General features: G+C 40.8%; 1 protein-coding gene across 1 annotated transcript in view; it reads left to right on the top strand.

Annotated features, from left to right (window-relative positions):
* LOC141343654 (cadherin-2-like) overlaps positions 1-22316 on the top strand; it is a 32822-nt gene extending 10506 nt beyond the window's left edge. The window contains exons 10-13 of the mRNA XM_073848235.1: positions 5163-5396; positions 5925-6064; positions 17958-18119; positions 21576-22316. Of these exons, the coding sequence (XP_073704336.1) occupies positions 5163-5396; positions 5925-6064; positions 17958-18119; positions 21576-21782 (743 nt within the window). The 3' untranslated portion in view covers positions 21783-22316. The remainder of the gene's footprint in view (positions 1-5162; positions 5397-5924; positions 6065-17957; positions 18120-21575) is intronic.
* Positions 22317-24142: the final 1826 nt, after the last annotated feature.

The raw sequence follows: 24142 nt of genomic DNA, 5'->3' as shown, positions 1-24142 counted from the left end.
CACACACACACACACAGAAATACGCATCTCATCTATCTCTTGAACACTTTCTATACCTGATGTGTGCTTTTTCATTATAATGGTCATTGGATGCACACAATGCATCACAACACACTTTCAGTTGACTCCATGTTTCTTGATGTTTTTAATGTACTGAAAAATGATTCAGTTTTTTTAGTCCATCTCTTTACTGATTGCTATGGATTTTATATTTAAACCTATTTGAATGTTACATCAAAGGCAGTTTATGATGTTTCTGGTCTCTGGATTATCAAAATAAATTTAGTTTTTAACCATATATTTGTCACACCCCTGGACAATTTAGTTGGTTTCACCTATCCTCTCCCCCCACTGCTCTGTGTATTTTGGTTCATCCCTCTTTGTCTGCACCTGTGTTTGTAATCAGTCTGTGTATTTAAGGTGTGTTTTTGTCCTCTATCCTGGTCGGTCTTTGATGTTATCTCCTGGTGTTCCTGTGTTTTCCTGAGTTTTCGTTGGATTTATTAAATATACGTCTTTTACTACGTCGTTGTTCGTGTGTTCCTGTGTAAACGTGACAGAAAGACCGACCAATACAGTTATTTTTGCGTGTTCACCTCCGTTTTGTTTCCCGTTCGTTTTTTCCAGTCTTTTGTGTCCGTCGTGTGTTTTTCATGGATCCCCTACTCCGCCCAGAATTCCTCCTCCTACGGCTGAAGCAGGGGGAATTACCACTCGAGGGCTACACATTAATGTTCCAACTAGTAGCTCACACCACCAGCTACCCGGACGACGCGCTCTGTGCGTTTTATGAAGCCAGCCTTAATGCATCATGCAGAGCGCCGTCGTCCGAGGATGGCCCTCGAGCAGGTTTCGCCGCGTTTGTGGAGTGGACACTGGCGAGAAATAGACCCTCGTTCCCCGCCTGTTCCGTGGATAATCTCTCCAGTGCCACTCCGGACCCAGAGCCCAGCCAGCCACCCCGACCCACGGATTATGAGCCATTCGTAGACGGGAAGCCCGAACCCGGAGCGACAGAAGTATGGAGCACCGACGGAGTCATAACTTCGAGGTGCGAGAGCCGGCCACTACATCTGCGACGGTGGAGTGCTTCGTGGAGCAAGAGAGGGCGGTAGAGAGCCCTGCCCACTGCACCACCACTGGGGGTGAGCATGAGCACAACTCTGGGGACTTAATAGACTTTGTCACGGAAATACCTGTCTGCCTGGATTTCCCACCCACCCTCCCTCTTCTGTCTATGCCTGAATCTCCGCTGGTTCCGTCCAGCCATCCTGAATCTCTGCTGGTTCTGTCCAGCTGTCCTGAATCTCCGCTGGTTCCGCCCAGCCTTCCAGAATCCCCGCTGTCTTCTGTCTGTCCCCTTGCTCACTCTGCCTCGGCCCTCCGACCCTGCGGCTCCACCCCGGCTCTCTGCTCCCTCGTCTTCACCGTCGACCGTTGGTCCACCAGCTCCACCGGGCTCCATCGTCCCTCCAGGTCCGCCCTGGTCAGTCGTCACCCCACCTTCGCCTCTGGACTTTACTCCTCCGGCTGGGCCTCGTCGCTCCGTCCTACCGGCTCCGTGGACCTCCTCCCTCCCGCGGGCACAGCCTCGGTCCTCTGTCGCTCCGGCTCCGCCGCGTACCTCCGGACCTCCATCTCCGCCTTGGTCGCCAGAGCCTTGGGTTCCGCCTTGGCCCTCCAGATCCTTGGTGTCGCCCATAACCATCGGCTTTCCTTCTCCGCCTCGGGCTCTACCACCACCTGCTCCGCCTCCGTCGGTCGGCCCCATGGAGTCGTCAGCCTTCCCTCCACCATGGCTCCTCCCTCCATCGGCTCCACCGTGGCATTCCATCATGGCTGCGCTCTGGGTCCCACCTGGCTCCTCCTGCTCCAGCCCCCTCCTCTCACATCCTTGGCTCCTCCCTCCGTCATCCCCTCCCTGGACTATTCCGTCACCTCCTTGGCTCCTCCCTCCGTCGTCACCTCCCTGGACTCTGCATTTTGCCCGTGACAATATTTTGCGTAATACTAGTAATATTACTTTGCTATTCTAATTCACCCATATTACTGCTGTAAGTCTGTTTTTGCTAGCAGTGGAAGACCTTTGAAATCAGGAGGAAAGTTGCATCACTCCAACATAAAATACAGTTCCATTTCTATCTGATGTTTATAAAGTTTTCAAGATAATGGCTTACAGGATTTACAACACAGGAGTTTTCTGTTGGGTTCTAGGGCCGCAATGGGGGTGGTTTGTAGAAAGGTCCAGTGAAAAATAGTTTAAAACATAAAATAATAAAATACATAAGCTCTTATGAATTAGACATGACGTAGACTGGTGGAAAATCATGAGAACAATTACATTTAAGAGATGATGTTGAGAAATATATGGTATGGCTTTAATTGTAATTAATAACTTCTTAGTATGGAGACAAGACAATTTTGAGGCAGTATTACAATATTGGGATGTCTAACTTTACTGTGGTTAAAATATCAAAATCACAATCAAGTTACTGGTCACATTGCCCACCTCTAAGTAGTTCAGTCAGAGAACTACTGAAAAGTAACTCCACCATGTTTTAATTTTGCATATGGAAGTCTTCCCGATCAATCGATGTCTAGCAGGAACAAGGCGGCTGACGGTCTGCATAATGGGTGTGCAGCGTAGACAAGATCTGTACCTGTTGCAATGGCTAAATAATTTTAATCTGTATTTAATCTATATTTGGATTAACCAGTGACAACAAAAGTGGGGTTTTATTTAAACTGTTTGAGTTGTACAAATTGAATGCGGTCTGTAAGATAGGAAGAAAACCAACATAAAGCCGTACCGGTAATTCCAAAAGATTCCAATCTGCTTAAGAGTATGGAGTGTGAAACAGTTCTGCACTACTTAATATTTAAGTATTGATAAGAGTCCAGAATCAGCAGCTAGTAATAAATCATTGGATATCTTTACAAGTGTAGTCTCAACAAGGAGATAGGGATGAAACCCTGATTGAAACTGCTCATATAAACTATTATCAGAAAGATGACCTCTGATGAATGATGGTGGATGAAATCTTGCTACTGCCAATACATCCACAACATGCTGCTGTGAGCATGTAAGAAATACTGCTGCTGCACATATAAAATATATGAATAACCCCCCACAAAGCAGGAGACATAGAAATGAACAAATACACACCAATATGTGCATGTCCCTGAATATAAGGATATAACTGCGGCATCTGTGCACATGCATGTATCCACACACATAAAGATGAACAGATAGGATAGAACAAGATACCCCCCACAAAGCAGATCTATCGCCAAGACATATGTACTGCTGCTGCTCTGAAGAGCCATGTAAACCAGATGTATTACTATTTACTAGCCTGGGCTAACACTGGTTTAATGGTTTAACCGGCTTAACAATAGTGGTCTATGATGACTATAGGGCCTATCATACACCCGGCACAATGTGATGCACATTGTTTAAAGGGGTCATCGGATGCCCATTTTCCACAAGTTCATATAATTCTTTAGGGTCTTAATGAAAAGTCTATATTATACTTTGGTTAAAAATTCTCAATAGTAGTGTAAAAAAACAGCCTTTTACCTTGTCAAAATCAGCTCTGCAAAAACTCAACCCATTTTAAGACATGGCCCCTTTAAATGCAAACGAGTTCTGTTCGCCCCGCTCCTCTCTGGGATTATGAGACGTAATGTTTACTTTAGCTGCATTTAGCAGTGTTTAGCTGCGTTTGGCCTTGTTTAGATGCATTTAGCGGCGAAACTTGCCAACAAGCACATTATTAAGAAAGGCCATTCACAAAGATGCATAAAAAAACCCTTTATACTCATTTCTGCTGTGGGTGAAGCTATATCAGGAACGATTTGCACGAACATAGACGCATATGTCGATCAGGATCTGCGCTTTCCTTTTAAAAACGAAAGTAACGTTTTTACATCCAACAACAGAACACCTCAATCGCTCAATTAGAGTCTTCCTCTGCACCTGAGTCACACAATGGCGATCAGAGTCGGACTGTTTCAGCTCGGTGAGGGCGGGGCTAAGGTAAGGCGCTCATGTCAATCAACTATCGTGGGAGGGGCCTCTGTCTGTGTGTCGTCACACCCACAAGAAGCTGAGAATGACCTGATTTTATAAAGGGGATATTACTTTTAAAGATTAAAACAATACCACTGGGTGGATTTTTATCAATGTAGGGTGGTTGTGTTCACAAACTGAAAACACACATTAATGTGCAAACAACATGTAAAAGTTAGTTTTGCATCCGATGACCCCCTTTAAATAGCAAATAAGCATAACTGTTCACCCATGGGCGTGCTCGTCTGAAAATTAGATGTGTTCAGGCGCACTGTTGTCGTGGTGCTATTTTGAGCGATCTGAAAATGATGGCGCTATTGACCAACTAAAACCTACATATTTAAACTTTATTTAATTTAACAGTTTTGTAATAATGACTGAAAACGTCATTACACAGGGTTCCTGCGGGGTTTAGAAAAGTATGGAATTTAAGAACTTAAATTAAGAATTTAATGAAAATAAATTTATTGTACAAGAAGTGATGGCAGCTTTTAGTGATTGTCAAATACGACTAAACTTATAGGACAATGCACACTGAACCACCTATTGTGCCATCAGCCCATTTCATTCCATTTAAGTCTGTTCAAAGGATTATGGGAAATGGAGTCCTGGGTAAAGTGACAAGAGTCTGGAATGGAGACTAAGCTCATGGGCACTCCAGCTAGAGATTGTATCAAATTTAAAACTAGCAGCAACCCTGTATAAATCTAGAAATTGTAATGCAAATAATTCCCATGTACATATGAATAGTTTTTTGAGGGCATAAAGACGTTTCTTGTGTGCATGTAAAAGTCTGTATTTTTTATTTAAGGGGCTCACAGGGGGAACACCAGTACATTCGTGGGCCGTAACCCCCCCCCCCCCCCAAGCAAGTTACTGTGCGCCACCTTTCCATCCTTTCTTTGTTGAATGTGATCGATAAAGCGTGAAACAGCAACTGCACACAATCACAGATTACATCACAGATTACACACCTCCCACCTGAAACATTATTACAAAATGATCACGCTGTTGTGGATACCAGTGTAGACACTTTCTTAAATAATTATATAGTAAGTATTGCTTTAATAATGTTTAATCCATTTTCTAGGTGAATATGCACAACTCTCTCTTAAAATCGACTTTCTGGAGAGTGGAATCTATCAGGTTCCCATTCTAATCACAGACTCTGGTGCCATGCCGCTGTCCAACACCTCGTATCTGCGAGTGAAGGTGTGTCGGTGTGATCATAACGGTGACTGCACGGATCAGGAGCGCATGATGACCGCTGGACTCAGCACAGGAGCGATCATTACCCTCCTGCTCTGTATCATCACCCTCCTCAGTGAGTCACATACGCCACATTTACAGGTCAATCTATAGAACATGTCTAGATCATACTTCTTCCAATATAATTACAAAATTATGTTTTTCTTCAAAACAAATCATTCTCATAACTGTAATTCAAAAAACAATATACTGCAATATTTAAATGCTAATGCTTTTATACAGGATCACAATGTTTGTTCGGCCTTTAATTAGGCGACAAGCACTAAAGGTGTAAAGGCACCTGTTGTATCAATGTTCTTCTTTTTTTGCTCTTGAAATCTATGGCAGCCCATGGAACCGTACATGAGATTTATGAATTCTGAAACGTAAAAAGTCTGAACACGTAAAAGTTGCACTTACATTTATGATAATAACTTTATTGGTTAGTAACAAATTCTTGATATGCATAATTTAAGGTACCTGAGAACTTCTGCATTACACCTTTTTTCAGATTCACCCTTTCAGAAATCTTGCTTGTGTAAAGATGTCAGTGCTGATGAGGAAAACTGTTTTTATGTTTGTAATAATAAGTCTCTCTGTGTAGTCCTTGTGTTGTTGTTTGTCATGTGGATGAAAAGGAGAGATACAGAACGACTGGCAAAGCAGCTGCTGATCGACCCTGAGGAGGACATAAGAGACAACATCCTCAAATATGATGAAGAGGGAGGAGGGGAGGAAGACCAGGTACTGTCCAATAACCCCAACTCTAACTTTAACTTGTATTAGTTTATTAAGTTGGCTTGATAAAGCCAACTTAATGTTCAAATGAGCCAAGACTTTCAAGCTCCAACTGTCAAAATTTAAACTTAAACTCACAGAATCCTTTGAGACTCAATCAAACTGCCATTCTATGTACTATATTTCTAATCCAATCAAACCAAAGACTATAGAATACCCAAGACATGTCACTTGTGTAGTTTTGAATGGGGAAAAATGCAAAGTTCATTATGGCCGTGAAGCCCTGCCTTCTTAGTGAAAGAGCCAATCGTTGATTAGTAAAGTCAGCGTGTCACTGCAGCTGCCGTTAGAAGTCCCGGTTGCTATAGAAACGATCGGCGCTCTAAGACGTGTGCTTAGTACTGCACATGCGCACTGGCTCATTTAGCCAGAAAAATAAGCGTTTTTTAAACGCTATTGGAGCACAAGGAACCATATTTATGAGGTAGTTCTTGTTGGATTTCTTTGGAGATTTAAAATATGAAATTTAATCCTAAACTTGGTGAACAGTTTTGGAGAATTTGATGTTTCCCCATTCAAAGAGATGCGTGAAAAAACGCTTATTTTTCCGGCTAAATGAGCCAGTGCGCATGCGCAGTACTGAGCGCACGTCTTAGAGCGCCGATCGTTTCTATAGCAACCGGGACTTCTAACAGCAGCTGCAGTAACGCGCTGACTTTTCTAATCAACTATTGGCTCTTTCACTAAGAAGGCGGGGCTTCGCGGCCAAAATGAGCGTTGCATTTTTCCCCATTCAAAACTACACGAGTGACATGTCTTGGGTATTCTATAGTCTTTGGTTTGATCAAACTCATTCAAACTCATCTATCTATCTATCTATCTATCTATCTATCTATCTATCTATCTATCTATCTATCTATCTATCTATCTATCTATCTATCTATCTATCTAAATCATGCTAACAATATGCTAATCATGCTAAAATCATGCTAGCGACTTGTTAGTCATGCTAAAATCATACTAACAGTCATGCTAAACTCATGCTAGTGACTTGCTAGTCATGCTAAAATCATGCTAGCGACTTGCTAGTCATGATAAATTCATGCTAGTGACTTGCTAGTCATGGTAAACTCATGCTAGTGACTTGCTAGTCATGCTAAAATCATGCTAGTGACTTGCTTATCATGCTAAAATCATGCTAACAGTCATGCTAAAATCATGCTAGCGACTTGCTAGTCATGCTAAACTCATGCTAGTGACTTGCTAATCATGCTAAAATCATGCTAACAGTCATGCTAAAATCATGCTAGTGACTTGCTAAAATCATGTTAGCAACTTGCTAGTCATGTTAGAATCATGCTAGCGACTTGCTAGTCATGCTACAATCATGCTAGTGACTTGCTAATCATGCCTAGCAACATGTTAGTGAAATGTTAGTCATGTTAACATCATGCTAGTGACATGCTAGTCTTGTTAAAATCAAGCTAGTGACTTGCTAATCATGCCTAGCAACATGCTAGTGACATGCTAGTCATGCTAACATCATGCTAGTGACATGCTAGTCATGCTAAAATCATGCTAGTGACTTGCTAATCATGCCTAGTAACATGCTAGTGACATACTAGTCATGCTAACATTATGCTAGTGACTTGCTAGTCATGCTAAAATCATGCTAGTGACTTGCTAGTTATGCTAAAATCATGCTAGCGACTTGCTAAAATCATGCTAGCGACTTGCTAGTCATGTTAGAATCATGCTAGTGACTTGCTAGTCATGCTAAAATCATGCTAGCGACTTGCTAATGTTAAAATCATGCTAGTGATTTGCTAGTCATGTTAAAATCATGCTAGCAGTCATGCTAAAATCATGCTTGCGACTTGTTAGTCATGCTAACATCATGCTAGTAACTTGTTAATTATGCCTAACAACATGCTAGTGACATGCTATTCATGCTAACATCATGCTAGTGACATGCTAGTAACATGCTAGTCATGCTAGCAACATGCTAGTGACATGCTAGTCATGCTAACATCATGCTAGTGACATGTTAGTTATGCTAGCAAACATGTTAGAAACATACTAGCAACTTGCTTTTAAACTTTCAAAACTTTATACTTTTAAACTTTTTAAACTTCTTTAAACTTTTTAAACTTCTTTAAACTTTTCAGACTTCTTTAAAGTTTTTAAACTTCTTTAAACTTTGTTAAACTGTTCAAACTTTCTGGTCCGGCTTTCTCAAGCCAACTTAAAGTTTGTCTTGACAAACTTTTTTATCTAGTTATTCTTCTTCTTCTGAGACTAAATTTTCTGACTGCAACTCCTCCTAGAGCTTTAACTCTACAAACTCCAAACTCAGCCCAGATCTTCAGTCTGGTCTGACTCGAGTTCAAAGTTCAAAGTTCAAACTTATTTCTAGAGCACTGAATAAAACAACAATGTTGACCATAGTGCTGTACAAGCAATAACACAATGAGCAAAGAAAGACAAGTAAAAGGAAATGTATACCCATATATCTAAATAAGTAATATAAAAATCTTAAAACAAACTGGCGAGAGAAAAAAACAACAACAACAAAAAAACAACATCTTACATAAGAAAAAACATAAATGACACTAGCATCCTTCACACTTATCCTTGATCGAACGCTATCATAAAAAAATATGTTTTCAAATGGCTTTTAAACTGGCCGAGCGTAGGAAGGTCCCTAATATATAACGGCAAACTGTTCCATAATTTAGGGGCTGCGACCGCAAAAGTGCGATCCCCTCTAGATTTCATCTTAGACCGAGGAACAACAAGAAATTTCTGTGATTGAGATCGTAATGATCTCGTTGACTTTTGTTCCTGGATTAGATCGGCAATATAAGATGGGGCTAAACCATGTAGAGATTTAAATACAAATAGTGAAATTTTAAAATTAATCCTAAAAGTAACAGGCAACCAATGCAATGATTTTAACACCGGAGTAATATGATCAAATTTGCAAGTGCTTTTAAGCAGTCTTGCAGCAGCATTCTGGACCATCTGCAGTCTATCTAAAACTTTATTTTGAGCACCACAATATAACGAGTTGCAATAGTCTAATCTCGAAATGATAAATGCATGGATTACTTTTTCCAGATCTTTCTGGGCTAGAAAAGGCTTAATTTTGGAGATCATCCTTAATTCAAAAAAGCTCGTTCTAACAATTTCATTTATCTGCTTATCAAATTTAAGTGCACTGTCACAAATCATCCCCAGATTTTTTACATGATGCTTTCTAAACAGGCTCAAGGGACCCAGCTTAGTTTCAACTGCGTTATCAAGTTCTGAGGGCCCAAAAAGAATCAATTCTGTTTTCGATTCATTTAGGCTCAAAAAATTTGTAGACATCCATGCCTTAACTTCATTAAGACAGGCCAACAATCTTCCCATGGCAGTGAAGTCATTTGACTTAAATGGTATATACAGTTGTGTATCGTCTGCGTAGCAGTGAAATGACACACTGTATTTACGCAGAATTGAACCCAAAGGAAGCATATAAAGAGAAAAGAGAAGTGGTGCTAAAACGGACCCTTGTGGAATGCCACATGATAAAGGTGATGAAACTGATGTACACTCACCCATACAAATAGAGAAACGTCTATTTAAGAGATAGGACTTAAACCAATTTAAGGCATTTCCAGAGATGCCTACACATGTTTCAAGCCGGGAAATAAGAATATGGTGGTCAACTGTGTCGAACGCTGCTGTGAGATCCAACAGCAAAAGAACAGTCACATTCCCTTGATCGGTTGCCATAAAGATGTCATTAAAAACCTTCAATAATACTGTTTTCTGTGCTATGGTGCTTCTTAAAACCCGACTGAAGTACTTCACCAATATGATTTTCATCAATAAATGACTCCAGTTGAATCAGAACACATTTCTCTAAAATCTTTGCCAGAAAAGGAAGTTTTGAGATTGGTCTATAATTGCAAAGAACGCTCTTATCCAGATTTTCTTTTTTCAACAAGGGCTGAACTACAGCATGTTTACAATACTCGGGAACAATCCCTGAAAGTAAGCTTTCATTTATTATAGAAATCATATATGGGCCGACCGATTCAATGATTTGCTTTAACAGAGGTGTCGGAACAATGTCTTGAGGAGCAGATGTAGGCTTCAGCTTAAAAAGTGTTAAAAGTGGACATAGAGATAGGCTAAAGTTGCAATAAATTGGCAGTGATTTCTAGTGCATTCAAAGGCACATATGTACACTGCTGTATATTATTCCGAACCTCCGATATGCGATCGACAAAGAAGTGTAAAAAACTTTCACATACATCAATAGATGAAACAGCAGGTGCCTCTAATTTAGGATTCAAAACAGAATCAATTGTTGAAAAAAGAACTCTCGGATTTTGGCGATTTTTCTCAATAACATTTGCGAAAAAGCTTGTCCTAGCAGATTTCACAGCCCGTTGAAATTTAGACAACGAATCTTTCAACATTTCATAAGAGATTTGCAGCTTATCTTTCTTCCATTTCCGTTCACATCTTCTACATTCCCTTCTTAGGGACCTAATTTGTTCGTTTAACCATGGAGTTACTTTGTGCTTTCTATGCACCTGCCTTAGAGGCGCTACCTGATCAAGTGTATCCAAGCAAACAGAATTAAAAATATTAACCGACTCCTCCACGCTAAAATCGGGTGATAAGAGGTCAGTTTTTATATTCTGCAAAGAGTCCATAAAAGTTTCACTGAAATCCCCATGTGTAGTTGATTTTATCGAAACGAACCAGTCTCTTTGTAGCACAGACTTTTTTCGGATGACATGGAGGGAGGACAGTAAATAAAACAGGATTGTGATTAGCAACCAGGAGATAATGTCATTGACTGATAAACCAAGTGACAGAATCAAATCCAACGTGTGCCCATGGATATGTGTAGGACCGTTAACCATTTGCCCAAGGCCAACAGAATCAATGAGATTTAAAAAGTCCTTTGAAAGAGAATTTGTCAGACAGCATATGTGAATGTTGAAGTCCCCCAGTATTAATATTTTGTCATATTTCATAATAATGTCCGCTAAAAACACAGACAGCTCTGAAATAAAGTTCTTATTAAGTCCAGGTGGTCGATAGACAATAGCACATAGCACAGGAGATGACAGCTGCATTTCAAACACTTGAAGTTCAAAACTTGAAAAACGCTCAAAATTGAGCCTATTGCAAATAAAAATATCCTTAAAAATAGAGGCCACACCACCTCCCCTTCCCGTTTCTCGGGAAGTATTAAAAACTGCAAAATTACTAGGCACCATTTCTCCAAAGGCAGACATATCCCCGGCATTCAACCAGGTTTCAGTAATAAATAGAAAGTCTAAATTTCGAGCTCTAATGAACTCGTTTAAAATGAAGGTCTTGTTTCTCAATGAACGGACGTTTATCAGCGCCAACCTGATTGCTGGTCCCGCATCGTCCACCAAGGCGCCGTAAGACCGCTGCGGGCCAAGCGGTACAGGGCGAAGGTTCCGCAGATTAGCTCCACTCCAGTGGAGACGCAGGGCACGCCAAGGATGGGTCATCGCGGGCTCCGCCAGTCCGACGGGCTGCACCCACCGCGGCGTCGCTCTCTCCCAGCGCCGATACAACACCCGGCCGCCACGCCATCCCCACAGTAGCACATCCGCTGGGCGAGGCGTTCTCGGAAGAGAGACCAGGTACGCTTTTAGTTTCACCAACTTTCCTCCCCGCTTTCCACGACGGCGCCGTTTCTTTTCCAGAGGAGGCCAGGGTTCGCGTTTCAGCCAGGTGGGAATAATCAGCGGCAGCTTAGTGATTGGGAGCTGCAGCTCGCCTCTTCCATCTTCAAAATATTTCTCGTATGAACTTCGAATATTTAAAAGTGTATGACGATCATAAATCAGTGCGGAGGTAGCGTCATGTATAAACAATGTTGTTAATAAAACAACCATAAAAAACAAATACGATAGGGCAGAGAGACGGCACGCCATGAACACCGGCGCCATCTTCTAAAACCTTAAAAAAGAGTAGGCCCTTCAGACCATGAGTTGCTATATCTTTTCTAACTGATCAGACTTACGGTTTTCCTAAAAATGCCGATTAAACCTGTCTATAAGCTTTAAAACTGCTGAAAACTTTAAACTATTTCAGACTGAAAACCATCAAACTTAAAACTTTAAAACTTATTAAACTTTTAATACTTTTTAAAGCTTTCAAACTTTTCAAACTTTCTGGTCCGGCTTTCTCAAGCCAACTAAGTTTGTCTTGACAAACTTTTTTATAGCAACACCTTAGCAACCACCCTGGGTACCCTAGCAACCGCATAGCAACACCCTAGCAACCACCCCGTGCACCCTAGCAATGACATAGCAACACCCTAGCAACCACCCCGTGCACCCTAGAAAACGCATAGCAACCACCCCAGGCACCCTGGCAACGACATAGCAACCACCCCAGGTATCCTAGCAACGACATAGCAACAACCTAGCAACCACCCTGGGTACCCTAGCAACAACATAGCAACATCCTAGGAACCACCCCGGGTACCCTAGCAACCGCATAACAACACCCTAGCAACCATCCTGGGTTCCCTAGCAACCGCATAACAACACCCTAGCAACCATCCTGGGTTCCCTAGCAACCGCATAACAACACCCTAGCAACCATCCTGGGTTCCCTAGCAACCACATAGCAACACCTTAGCAACCACTCTGGGTACCCTAGCAACACTCTAGCTACCACCCCGGGCACCCTAGCAACCACATAGCAACGCCCTAGCAACCACCCTGGTTACCCTAGCAACAGCATAGCAACACCCTGACAACCACCCTGAGTACCCTAGCAACCGCATAGAAACACCCTAGCAACCACCCTGGGTACCCTAGCAACGGCCATAGCAACCACCCTGGGTACCCTAGCAACACCCTAGCAACCGCATAGCAACCATCCCAGGTACCCTAGCTAATCATGTCAGCAACATGCTAGTAACATGCTAGTCATGCTAGAAAAATGCTAGTAACTTGCTTTTAAACTTTTTATACTTTTAAACTTTTTAAACTTTAAAACTTTTTAAACTTTAAACTTTTTAAACTTCGTTTAACTTTTTCAACTCCTTTAAACTTATTTAAACTTTTCAAACTTTCTGGTCCGGCTTTCTCAAGCCAACTTAAAGTTTGTCTCGACGAACGCTTTTTATCTAGTTACAAGCTAAAAGTCTTCTCAAGATTTTAATTAAAAAAAACATTTTACTCCCTTTTTTAGATTTAACAGTAAAGACAGACACCACAGGAGACCCTTCAAAATTAGTATTATAAAAGAAGGCAGGTTTATTTAAAATGTCATCAGCCTCTCTTCACAGTGCGATTTAAGACCTGTTTGGATGTAAATTGTTGTTGTCATGGGGACGTAAGTAAGTTTTAAACATTTACATTGGTTAGTCTGTGATTTTAGATTTTATTTCTGTCCGATTCCAGAATTTCAGTGATTTTCTTCCACTACTTGTGTAAAAATACCTGGCTGAATTACCTACTGACACCAGGGTCATTTGATAATTTAATTGACGTCCAATTGGGTGGTTTCTTCCTTAGGGAGGTAGCGTGAGCGTGACGCACCACCAAAGTGCGAAAGGGAGGAATTTTTTTCTATCACATTCTACCAGAGCCGTCAATGTTCAAATGTAGACTGTTTGTTGTTCCTCTGGATATACACCGATCAGGCATAACATTATGACCTCTGACAGGTCATAACACTGACTATCTCTTCATCACGGCACCTGTTAGTGGGTGGGATATATTAGGCAGCAAGTGAAAATTTTGTCTTCAAAGTTGATATGTTAGAAGCAGAAAAAATGGGCAAGTGTACGGATTTGAGCGAGTTTGACAAGGGCCAAATGGTGATGACTAGACGACTATGTCAGAACATCTCCAAGCCTGCAGCTCTTGAGGGGTGTTCCCGGTCTGCAGTGGTCAGTATCTACAAAAAATGGTTCAAGGAAGAAACAGAACAAGAAACTGCATAGCTGCAGATCAGATTGCTGTAAGAATATAAGGAAGGTGGTCATAATGTTAACCCTGATCGGTGTATAGTCCAATCATTGTCAAGTCACGTTCTGTGTAGTACTGCCCCTTCCTAATAGACACGCGAGTCCGTTATTACTAATGTGCTCTCTGATAGCTTTTTGCACGAGCACATTTCAGTATGGTCACATGTCTGGCAAGTGTTTTATCACAGACACTCGCTGAAGAAGTGTGTTTGCAATGGTCAGTGGTGTTTATGTGGACACTCAGATACAGACAAGAACACTCACTGTTGACAGTTGACTGTTCACCAGTGATGTTGAGCCGCCTCAGAATTCATTTTTACTCTGTTTATTCATTCTGAGTGAATCTGTATATGGTTAAGGCGACTTCTGTAGTGGTCGTTGGCATCTCTGTGTGGTCCTGTTTGGTACTGCAGTTATAGAAAATGCTCTAAACAAATTTAACTTTTTTCTCCCTCACAGTTTTAGCTGTTGCACTGTATAAATAAATTGAGAATTATTAAAATAAAAAAATGTTTTAATTTATCTTAAAAAATGCTTGCAGAAAATATAGTTTTGTGGGAATCATTATCAATCTTGATTTAAAATGTTTGAAGTCTTAATACTTTTCCTTTTGTTATACTGGGATAATTCATATGGAGATGTATGCTAAAATTGTTCGATGTTGTGCCCTACCTAGAAAATTTCCCACCAGCCGCCACTGTTTATGACCACTGCTGAGCACTGTATGCTACCTGTTGCACTTCACATGCATTTTAAAGATGTACACTTTTATTACTGAAATGCTGGAAAGTATTTTCAAGAACAATATTTCATCATAGCTCCACCAGAGTGAGTGGGAGTTGTTAAGAACAAAAAGAAGAAAGAAATGTTTAGCCTGGTTGTAGTGAATCACTATTTAATGCCTGCCACTTTCTTTCATTGCTTGACCTCAGCTTAGTCTTTTCCCTCTCTCAAATGTTGGTGTCACAGACAATATTTCATTTAAATTCAGGATCATTAGTCACCTTCTGTGCCCTTAAAACAAAGTGTCCCTTAAGGAATCTGTTGTTAGACCACTGTTAGTTATTATTAAAATACTGAGTCTTTATTCAAGATTATTCAATGGTCTCAGTTATCATTGTTATGCTGAAGTCATTCAAATCTATACCATTTGTAGTCCTGGTTCCGTTTTCTTGAGGTGCTCCATTTCTGCATACATGAAGAAAAAAATATGGCTGAGCTCCAACTTTCTAGAAATGAATACTGACAAAACTGAGAATTCTGGTACACCAACACTTATTTAAAACATTATAACCTTATATAACATTATAACCAGGAGTGGATATTATATTTTTAGACTGGAGAATCTAGAGATTTTGTTTAGTCCTCACACTGTACATCACGTGAACCATTAAATATAACTATTAAAAAAATAATAGTAGTGATAATATTATTGGACTTATTTTTTTTTTATAAAACAATAAACAAAAAAAATGTGATAATACAATTTTGTTTTAAATAAAAAGGGAGTATTAAATAAAAAAATAAAATGCCAATATTTACTTATATATTTTCATTATTTTAAAACTTAAAATCAGCAAGCTTTTATTTTGGCGGGTTGCCGGGAAGTAAGTGTATGCACTGCCGGGTTTAGTGCAGCAGATTGAAGAGCATCAGTGGATGAAATGTCACAGTTTTGCATTGTGCTGTTCGAACATAAAACTTTTACAGTATTACAGTTATTACAGTCAATCTGGGTAAAAGCTGAAACAATCTCACATGTTCAGTCTCAGAGGTATTTTCTATTTCAACATTTCTGACAGTTTGACAAGACATTGTGTCTGTATTGCCGTGAGATACTGCAAGCATAGGGCATTAGATACTGATGGAATTGACAAATGGACCAGGGACACTGGCCTTCCATCTATCTATTGGTTCCATTCATGCAGAAGGAAAGAAATGGATCTGTCACTAATCAGCTGAATCTATGTTCAACGAGGGTGGGCAGGTGGTCTTCTCCAACCATTAAGAACACATCTTTAGGTACAGCAGGCAATAGCGCACACTACTGGGCAACATATCCGAACAGAGCTGCGTGACGATGAGTGATTACGTTGATGATTGATAACAGAGCGGTGCACATGTTGACATTAACATTTGTTATAAGATCGAACCAGTGAATATGAGGAATTTGATGCTGGCAGCGCATGTGAAATGACTGTTGTCTTTTGGCTTCTTGTAACTGAAGAGTCTAAGTCTTTGAACCATACCAGAGGATTGGCAACACAAATGGAATAGAACCTCGATTGTACTAATCAGAGTCTGCTGCTAACAACAAAGGATCTGAAAAGACCTCATTGCTAAAGCAGCCGGGCATATTTGACATGAGATATCAGCCATGCACTTTCCATCTGCCTTTTGTACACTGCCAAGATATGTGAATTTTTCAACTGCTGAACCCTGACAATGATGTTCCCAATATCACTGCCCAAGCTCTACAGTTTTTTTGCCATGACATGTTTAAGCCCAGGTGGGGAGTTTGTAATGTAAAATGGCTGAGCGATGTTGTCAGTTTTGGTGTAGGGTTATCTTAACAATGCGTAATACTATTCTGTGATGCTGTTTATTCGAGGATTCAGTCCATTGCTCTCTACAGAAAGTGCTAGAGCCAGAACACAGCCCTGCCTAACTCCGGAGGTTGTTGTAATCTCCTCAGAGAGTATATGTTTGACCCTCACTGTGGCAGTGGTGCCGGAATGGAGGTCCTTGATAAGATCTATGAGGACAATTGGGATACCAATGCCCCACAGTGCGCTCTATGATGCTTAAGTCAAATGCACCTTTAAAGTCAACATTGGCTGCTAGGAGTGGATGCTTAAACTCACGGTGTATTTCTGACAGGAGCCTGAGACCAAGGATGGTGTCAACTGTTAGGTTAGATCTTTGCTAACAAAATGTGGAACCAACAAAGGTGTGATACTGTAGGTATGTAACTGGAACATTCGTTCTTTGGTCCCATTATGATCCACTGAGGAAGACCACAACCACGAAAACTGTTTATGGAGAACTTTGCTGATTGAGCTAATGGCACATTTCAATGGTTCTGGTATAAAGGTTGTGTGGACCTCTTCGAATGTTAAAACATCAGATGAAATACTTGAATCATCAAAGGCTGAGGTGGATTCAGTTACCAGGTCCAAACATGGTGTTGCCGGTGGAGGATTCAGTGCATATGAGAAGTATTCACTATAGGGATGCTCATATTAATACTCAGTAAACAGTTTTTGTTGTTGCTCTGTATGCTGCTGTTTGCACGTTAAAATAAAACATTTGCTTGTATTTTGTATGTATCATCACAGATACTCGTGCATTCTATTGTTATTTTAAACTGATTTATTATTCTAATTTTATCAGTTAACGGTTAATGTTCGGATAACGAGCAGTGGTTGTCGGTCAGGAAAATTAACCGAAATTAGCATCCCTAATTCACACCAATTGTACATTATGTCAGATTAACTAGAACATACTGAGCCGTCTGCCTTAAGGATCGGAGTGGTGCCTTGAGTGCCGCATGAACCCTGTATCTTGCTAATGGTCCTGTATGCTACCTTTTATTATGCTGCCTTAGTTATTCTGACTGGTAGTATACCTCATGGTCATGCGTTTGCCTTGGCCCTGAAGAGTCACTCTTACTCAGTCTGCCTTACTAGACACAATGTCAATCACAGGTCGACAGTCATTTCTCAATTACTGTTAAAATGTGACTCTTACATTCAAGAACATTCTATTGTAATTTTAAATATCAACATATGAAATTTTATAAAGACTAACAATGTTTTTAATGTTGTTGAATCCATATTTCTGCACATTTGTGTGTGTGTTTGCAAACAGGATTATGACCTGAGCCAGCTGCAGCAGCCAGATATAGAGACTGATGGCATCAGGGCCATTGGCATCCGTCGGATGGATGAGAGACCCCTGCATCCTGAGCCCCATTATCCTGTCAGATCAATCATACCTCATCCTGGAGATATTGGAGATTTCATCAGTGAGGTGAAGTGGCACTATACAAGCATCAAACAAAAAATTGTTTAAAATAAAGAAATACAGCAGGTGGTATGTACAGTAGGCAGTCTAGAAAAATGCTTATTATCGCCGCTGCAAGGTGGCAGCAGTAATAACCTAGTCACCAGGTGGCGCAAAGGGACAGTTAATAGCATTGCTCAATGAAGCTGGAATTTTAATTATGGTAAAATAATAAAATAAATTACCTGTAATAACAATAACAACAGTTGATCTTGATAATGAATCATCATATAAATGCTTAATGCTCCAGCTATTTGACTGTAGATATATTATAGTATACACCAATCAGGCATAACATTATGACCACCTTCCTAATATTGTGTTGGTCCCCCTTTTGCTGCCAAAACAACCCTGACCTGACAAGGCATGGACTCCTCTGGAGCCCTGAAGGTGTGCTGTGGTATATGGCACCAAGATGTTAGCAGCAGATCCTTAAAGTCCTATAGGTTGCAAAGGTAGGGCCTCCATGGATTGGACTTGTTTGTTCAGCACATCCCACAGATGCTTGATTGGATGGAGATCTGGAGAATTTAGAGGCCAAGTCAACACCTCATTGTGCTCCTCAAACCATTCCTGAACCATTTTTGCTTTGTAGCAGGGTGCATTATATTGCTGACAGAGGCCACAGCCACCAGGGAATAATGTTTCCATGAAAGAGTGTACATGGTCTGCACAAATGCTTAGGTAGGTGGTACATGTCAGGTTTCTCAGCAGATCATTGCCTACAGTGTCACACTGCCTCCGCAGCCTTGCCTTTTTCCTATAGTGCGGGAATAGCGCACACTACCGGGCAACATAGAGCGGGAACTGGACAAAACATTAATGTTGCGGGCAGGAGCGGGACCAGATAAGATATATTTCTGCGGGAGCGCAGGTCTCTAACTCACATGCCCACTGTTAGCATTTTCGGTGGTGGGTCAGCATAGGCCCCTGACTGGTCTGTGGTTATGCAGCTCCGTACACAACAAACTAAAATGCACTGTGTATTCTGGCACCTTTCCATGAGAACCAGCATTAACTTCTTGAGCAATTTAAGCTACAGTAGTTTATCTGTTGGATTGGACCACACGGGCCAGCCTTTTGATAGATACTGACCACTTCAGACCAGGAACACCCCACAAGAGCTGCAGTTTTGGAATTGTTTTGACATAGTCGTCTAGACATCACAACTTGACCCTTGTCAAACTCGCTCAAATCTGTACACTTGCCCTTTTTTTCCTGCTTCTAACACATCAACTTTGAGGATAACATGTTCACTTGCTGCCTAATATATCCCACCCACTAACAGGTGATGTGATGAAGAGATAGTCAGTTATTCACCTGTCAGTGATCATAATGTTATGCCTCATCGTTGTATATACAGTATATATATATGTGTGTGTGTGTGTGTGTGTGTATACAGCCGTGGCCAAAGGTTTTGAGAATGACACAAATATTAGTTTTCACAAAGTTTGCTACTAAACTGCTTTTAGATCTTTGTTTCAGTTGTTTCTGTGATGTACTGAAATATAATTACAAGCACTTCATGCGTTTCAAAGGCTTTTATCGACAATTACATGACATTTATGCAAAGAGTCAGTATTTGCAGTGTTGGCCCATCTTTTTCAGGACCTCTGCAATTGGACTGGGCATGCTCTCAATCAACTTCTGGGCCAAATCCTGACTGATAGCAACCCATTCTTTCATAATCACTTCTTGGAGTTTGTCAGAATTAGTGGGTTTTTGTTTGTCCACCGCCTCTTGAGGATTGACCACAAGTTCTCAATGGGATTAAGATCTGGGGAGTTTCCAGGCCATGGACCCAAAATTTCAACGTTTTGGTCCCCGAGCCACTTAGTTATCACTTTTGCCTTATGGCACGGTGCTCCATCTTCACCAAACTGTTGTTGGATTGTTGGAAGAAGTTGCTGTTGGAGGGTGTTTTGGTACCATTCTTTATTCATGGCTGTGTTTTTGGGCAAAATTGTGAGTGAGCCCACTCCCTTGGATGAGAAGCAACCCCACACATGAATGGTCTAAGGATGCTTTACTGTTGGCATGACACAGGACTGATGGTAGCGCTCACCTTTTCTTCTCCGGACAAGCCTTTTTCCAGATGCCCCAAACAATCGGAAAGAGGCTTCATCGGAGAATATGACTTTGCCCCAGTCCTCAGCAGTCCATTCTCCATACTTTTTGCAGAAGATCAATCTGTCCCTGATGTTTTTTTTGGAGAGAAGTGGCTTCTTTGCTGCCCTTCTTGACACCAGGCCATCTTCCAAAAGTCTTGGCCTCACTGTGTGTTCAGATGCGCTCACACCTGCCTGCTGCCATTCCTGAGCAAGCTCTGCACTGGTGGCACTCCGATCCCGCAGCTGAATCCTCTTTAGGAGACGATCTTGGCACTTGCTGGACTTTCTTGGACGCCCTGAAGCCTTCTTAACAAGAATTGAACCTCTTTCCTTGAAGTTCTTGATGATCCTATAAATTGTTGATTTAGGTGCAATCTTAGTAGCCACAATATCCTTGCCTGTGAAGCCATTTTTATGCAACACAATGATGGCTTCTTTGCAGGTCACCATGGTTAACAATGGAAGAGCAATGATTTCAAGCATCACCCTCCTTTTAACATGTCAAGTCTGCCATTCTAACCCAATCAGCCTGACATAATGATCTCCAGCCTTGTGCTGGTCAACATTCTCACCTGAGTTAACAAGACGATTACTGAAATGATCTCAGCAGGTCCTTTAATGACAGCAATGAAATGCAGTGGAAAGTTTTTTTTTTTTTGGGATTAAGTTAATTTTCATGGCAAAGAAGGACTATGTAATTCATCTGATCACTCTTCATAACATTCTGGAGTATATGCAAATTGCTATTATAAAAACTTAAGCAGCAGCTTTTCCAATTTCCAATATTTATGTAATTCTCAAAACTTTTGGCCACGACTGTATATTATACTGCATTACTATATTATATATGAAAAACATTATCAAACTAAAATATAGGACATTTATTTAATAGATTGATTTTTTTGTTTTAAAGTTCATTTTTTTCCTCCATGCAAGCAGTATTAGAGGGTTGTTTAGAAAATGTTCACAGAATAAAAAAGATACTTTTATAAATTATACATATATATTCTATATGGAAACTATGAAGGGACACCGTGTTACATTTAAAATAGACTTTTCATGTAGTTTTGACAAACTTCCAGTTTAAGCTCCACCCACACAAGATTTTATCTAAATACAGATTCAGATCATTTTGCTGTAGACGCACAGTCTTCACCACACACTGCTGATGGATAGTTCATGTGAACTCAGTGGAGCACTGATTGATTAATTATGGTTAAATCAATGGTAATTCATGAAAACTGTTTCTGTGGGTTTTATATGAAAGGATGGTGAAGTTAACTGGTATTTTGTACATTGATTGTCCTTGCAGGGTCTGAGGGCTGCTGATAATGATCAGAATGCTCCACCATATGACTCGCTCTTAGTGTTTGACTATGAAGGAAATGGATCTACTGCAGGATCGCTCAGCTCCATCAACTCCTCTAGCAGTGATGGAGACCAGGATTATGATTACCTCAATGACTGGGGTCCTCGTTTCATGAAACTAGCTGATATGTATAGTGGAACAGATGAGTGAAGACAAGCAGAAGGAGCACCATGGATTTTTTCTTGTTTCAGTGGATGAAGACTGCTGCAGATATGGGTTTATACATATCAATACAAGCAAACACACGTTTTCAAGGCTAAATGTCAAGGCTTAAAGTAATAGTTCTGCATATATGCTTGGGGAAAGCTTTCAGTGACTAGAGTATGATACATGCTCAGCTACACTTGAACTTTACACTATAGAAGCACAGGGATTTAATGTGCCTTTTTGTACATTTTTGTGATCTGATTGATTTATGTTCAAGGCTTTAATTATACTGACTTAAGGAGTGATTTCAAGACTTCAGGATGTGTTCAGCCATTAAACAAATGATCATGCTTTTCTGTTTTGGTTACAAACTGTTTTTCAATAATTTATTTTACTCATTTTTGTCACAAAATGATGATTCGCTGGCAGAACAGACAAATTGTACACTATGCAGTTCACTAGATTCTTAGGTAAAATATTTTGTTCAACAGTTTAATATATGAACATAGTTTGAAATAAAAAGATATATAACTTAAATATTTCTAACTTTTCTACGTTAATTACTGTTACATTGCACATGATGCTACACAGTAAAGACGCTTTATGCATTAAACAAGTAGATTGAATTTCTAAATGACATATCTAAGTTGTTGAATTCTCCTTAGTGGGAAGGTTTGTCAGAATGGATTTTTAAATGTTTACATGGTAATTAGTTTTAAGTAAGTAAGGCCCAATGTGTGTACATTTTTATTTGATGTGAAAACATGCAGGTGCATACTTTGATTCTAAACTTGTCAGTTCACCTTATTAACTAACATTTGTATTTTAACAATACTTGTATTTCCAAGTTGTATTTCTTCCTTGCAATTATTTCCTAGTTTAAAATATATGCAAGTTATGTATTTTCTAGAAATAATGAGAAAGCAGGAAAAAACAATTATTTTGCGGAAAATGTGTCTTCAAAATATGCAACGCTGTATCAAGTGAGCTACCTAGCTATTGAACTATATTTGGAAGCTGTTGCATATACACTGCTGCTCAAAGGTTCGGGATCAGTAAGATTTAAAAAAAAAAGAAATTCTTATGCTCAAGTTTCCATTTATTTGATCAAAAATACAGAAAAAAACTCATATTATGAAATATTATTGCAATTCAAAATAACAGTTTTTTTATTTTAATATACTACATTTAATCTTTAATTTTCATCAGCTGTTACTCCAGTCTTCAGTATCACATGATCCTTCAGAAATCATTCTAATAAACTGATTTATTACTTTTATTGTCACTGTTGGTGTCACATACAAGGATGAAGGCAGAGACGGAGGTAAGTAAAAAATGGTAAGTTTATTAACACAGCAGGTAAGTTGTAAACATCGACAGAGATGAATGTGACGGTAAGTATGCTTATCTGAATAGTCCTGGGTATTTTGATAGAGAATCCGTGGGAACATAGAGGGAACCAGAGTCCAAAGTGTCCGGGAGAGCAGAGCAAGCATGGAGTGCGATCTGTAGACCAGACAATGAGTGTCTGGAGGTTCCGGGTATATATAGAGCAGAGGTAAGTGGAGTCAGGTGTGCACAATCAGTAAGCAGGTGAGTTGGAACGAGTGGGTGGTGCTTCAGAGGGCGTGGTTTGTGTGGGTGACCGGGGTGACACTCTGACATTACCCCCTCCTCCAGGGGCGGCTCCCAACGCCCTAATCCGACGCCGAGGACGACCACGACCGCGAGGGGCAGAGCACTCAGGGTGGTTGTGGTGGAAGTCGGCCAGGAGTTGAGGGTCCAGGATGTCCTCTCTGGCCACCCAGGATCTTTCTTCGGGTCCATACCCCTCCCAGTCGATGAGATATTCTAGGTGTCTTCCTCGGCGTCGAGAATCCAGGATCTCCTGAACCGTGTAGACCGAGGGTTGGTCCAGGATTTCTGGAGGAGGAGGTGCAGCTTCAGCTCCATCGGGTTCTGTGGCAGAGGGAAAGAACGGTTTTAGGAGTGAGACGTGAAAGGTGGGATGTATTCTGTACCTGGGTGGGAGCTGAAGCTGGTAGGTCACTTCATTGATCTGCCTCAGGATCTCGAACGGACCAATGTAGCAGGGACTCAGCTTGCGACAGGGTAACCTGAGCCGGATGTCCTTAGTGGAGAGCCAGACCTTATCTCCCGGTTGGTATTGGGGTGTTGCTCTCCTACGGAGGACGCAAAGTCCTTGTGTCGTCGGATGGCTCTTTGAAGGTGGTGATGGGCTGAGTCCCACACTCTCTCGCTCTCTCGAAACCAGTAGTCTACAGCTGGAACATGTGTGGGTTCCTCCGTCCAGGGAAACAGCGGAGGCTGAAAACAGAGTACGCACTGGAAAGGTGTTAATC

The sequence above is a fragment of the Garra rufa genome, chromosome 10, assembly GCF_049309525.1.
Source record: "Garra rufa chromosome 10, GarRuf1.0, whole genome shotgun sequence".
Taxonomy (NCBI): Eukaryota; Metazoa; Chordata; class Actinopteri; order Cypriniformes; family Cyprinidae; genus Garra; species Garra rufa.
This window is presented reverse-complemented; position numbering and strand designations above follow the sequence as displayed.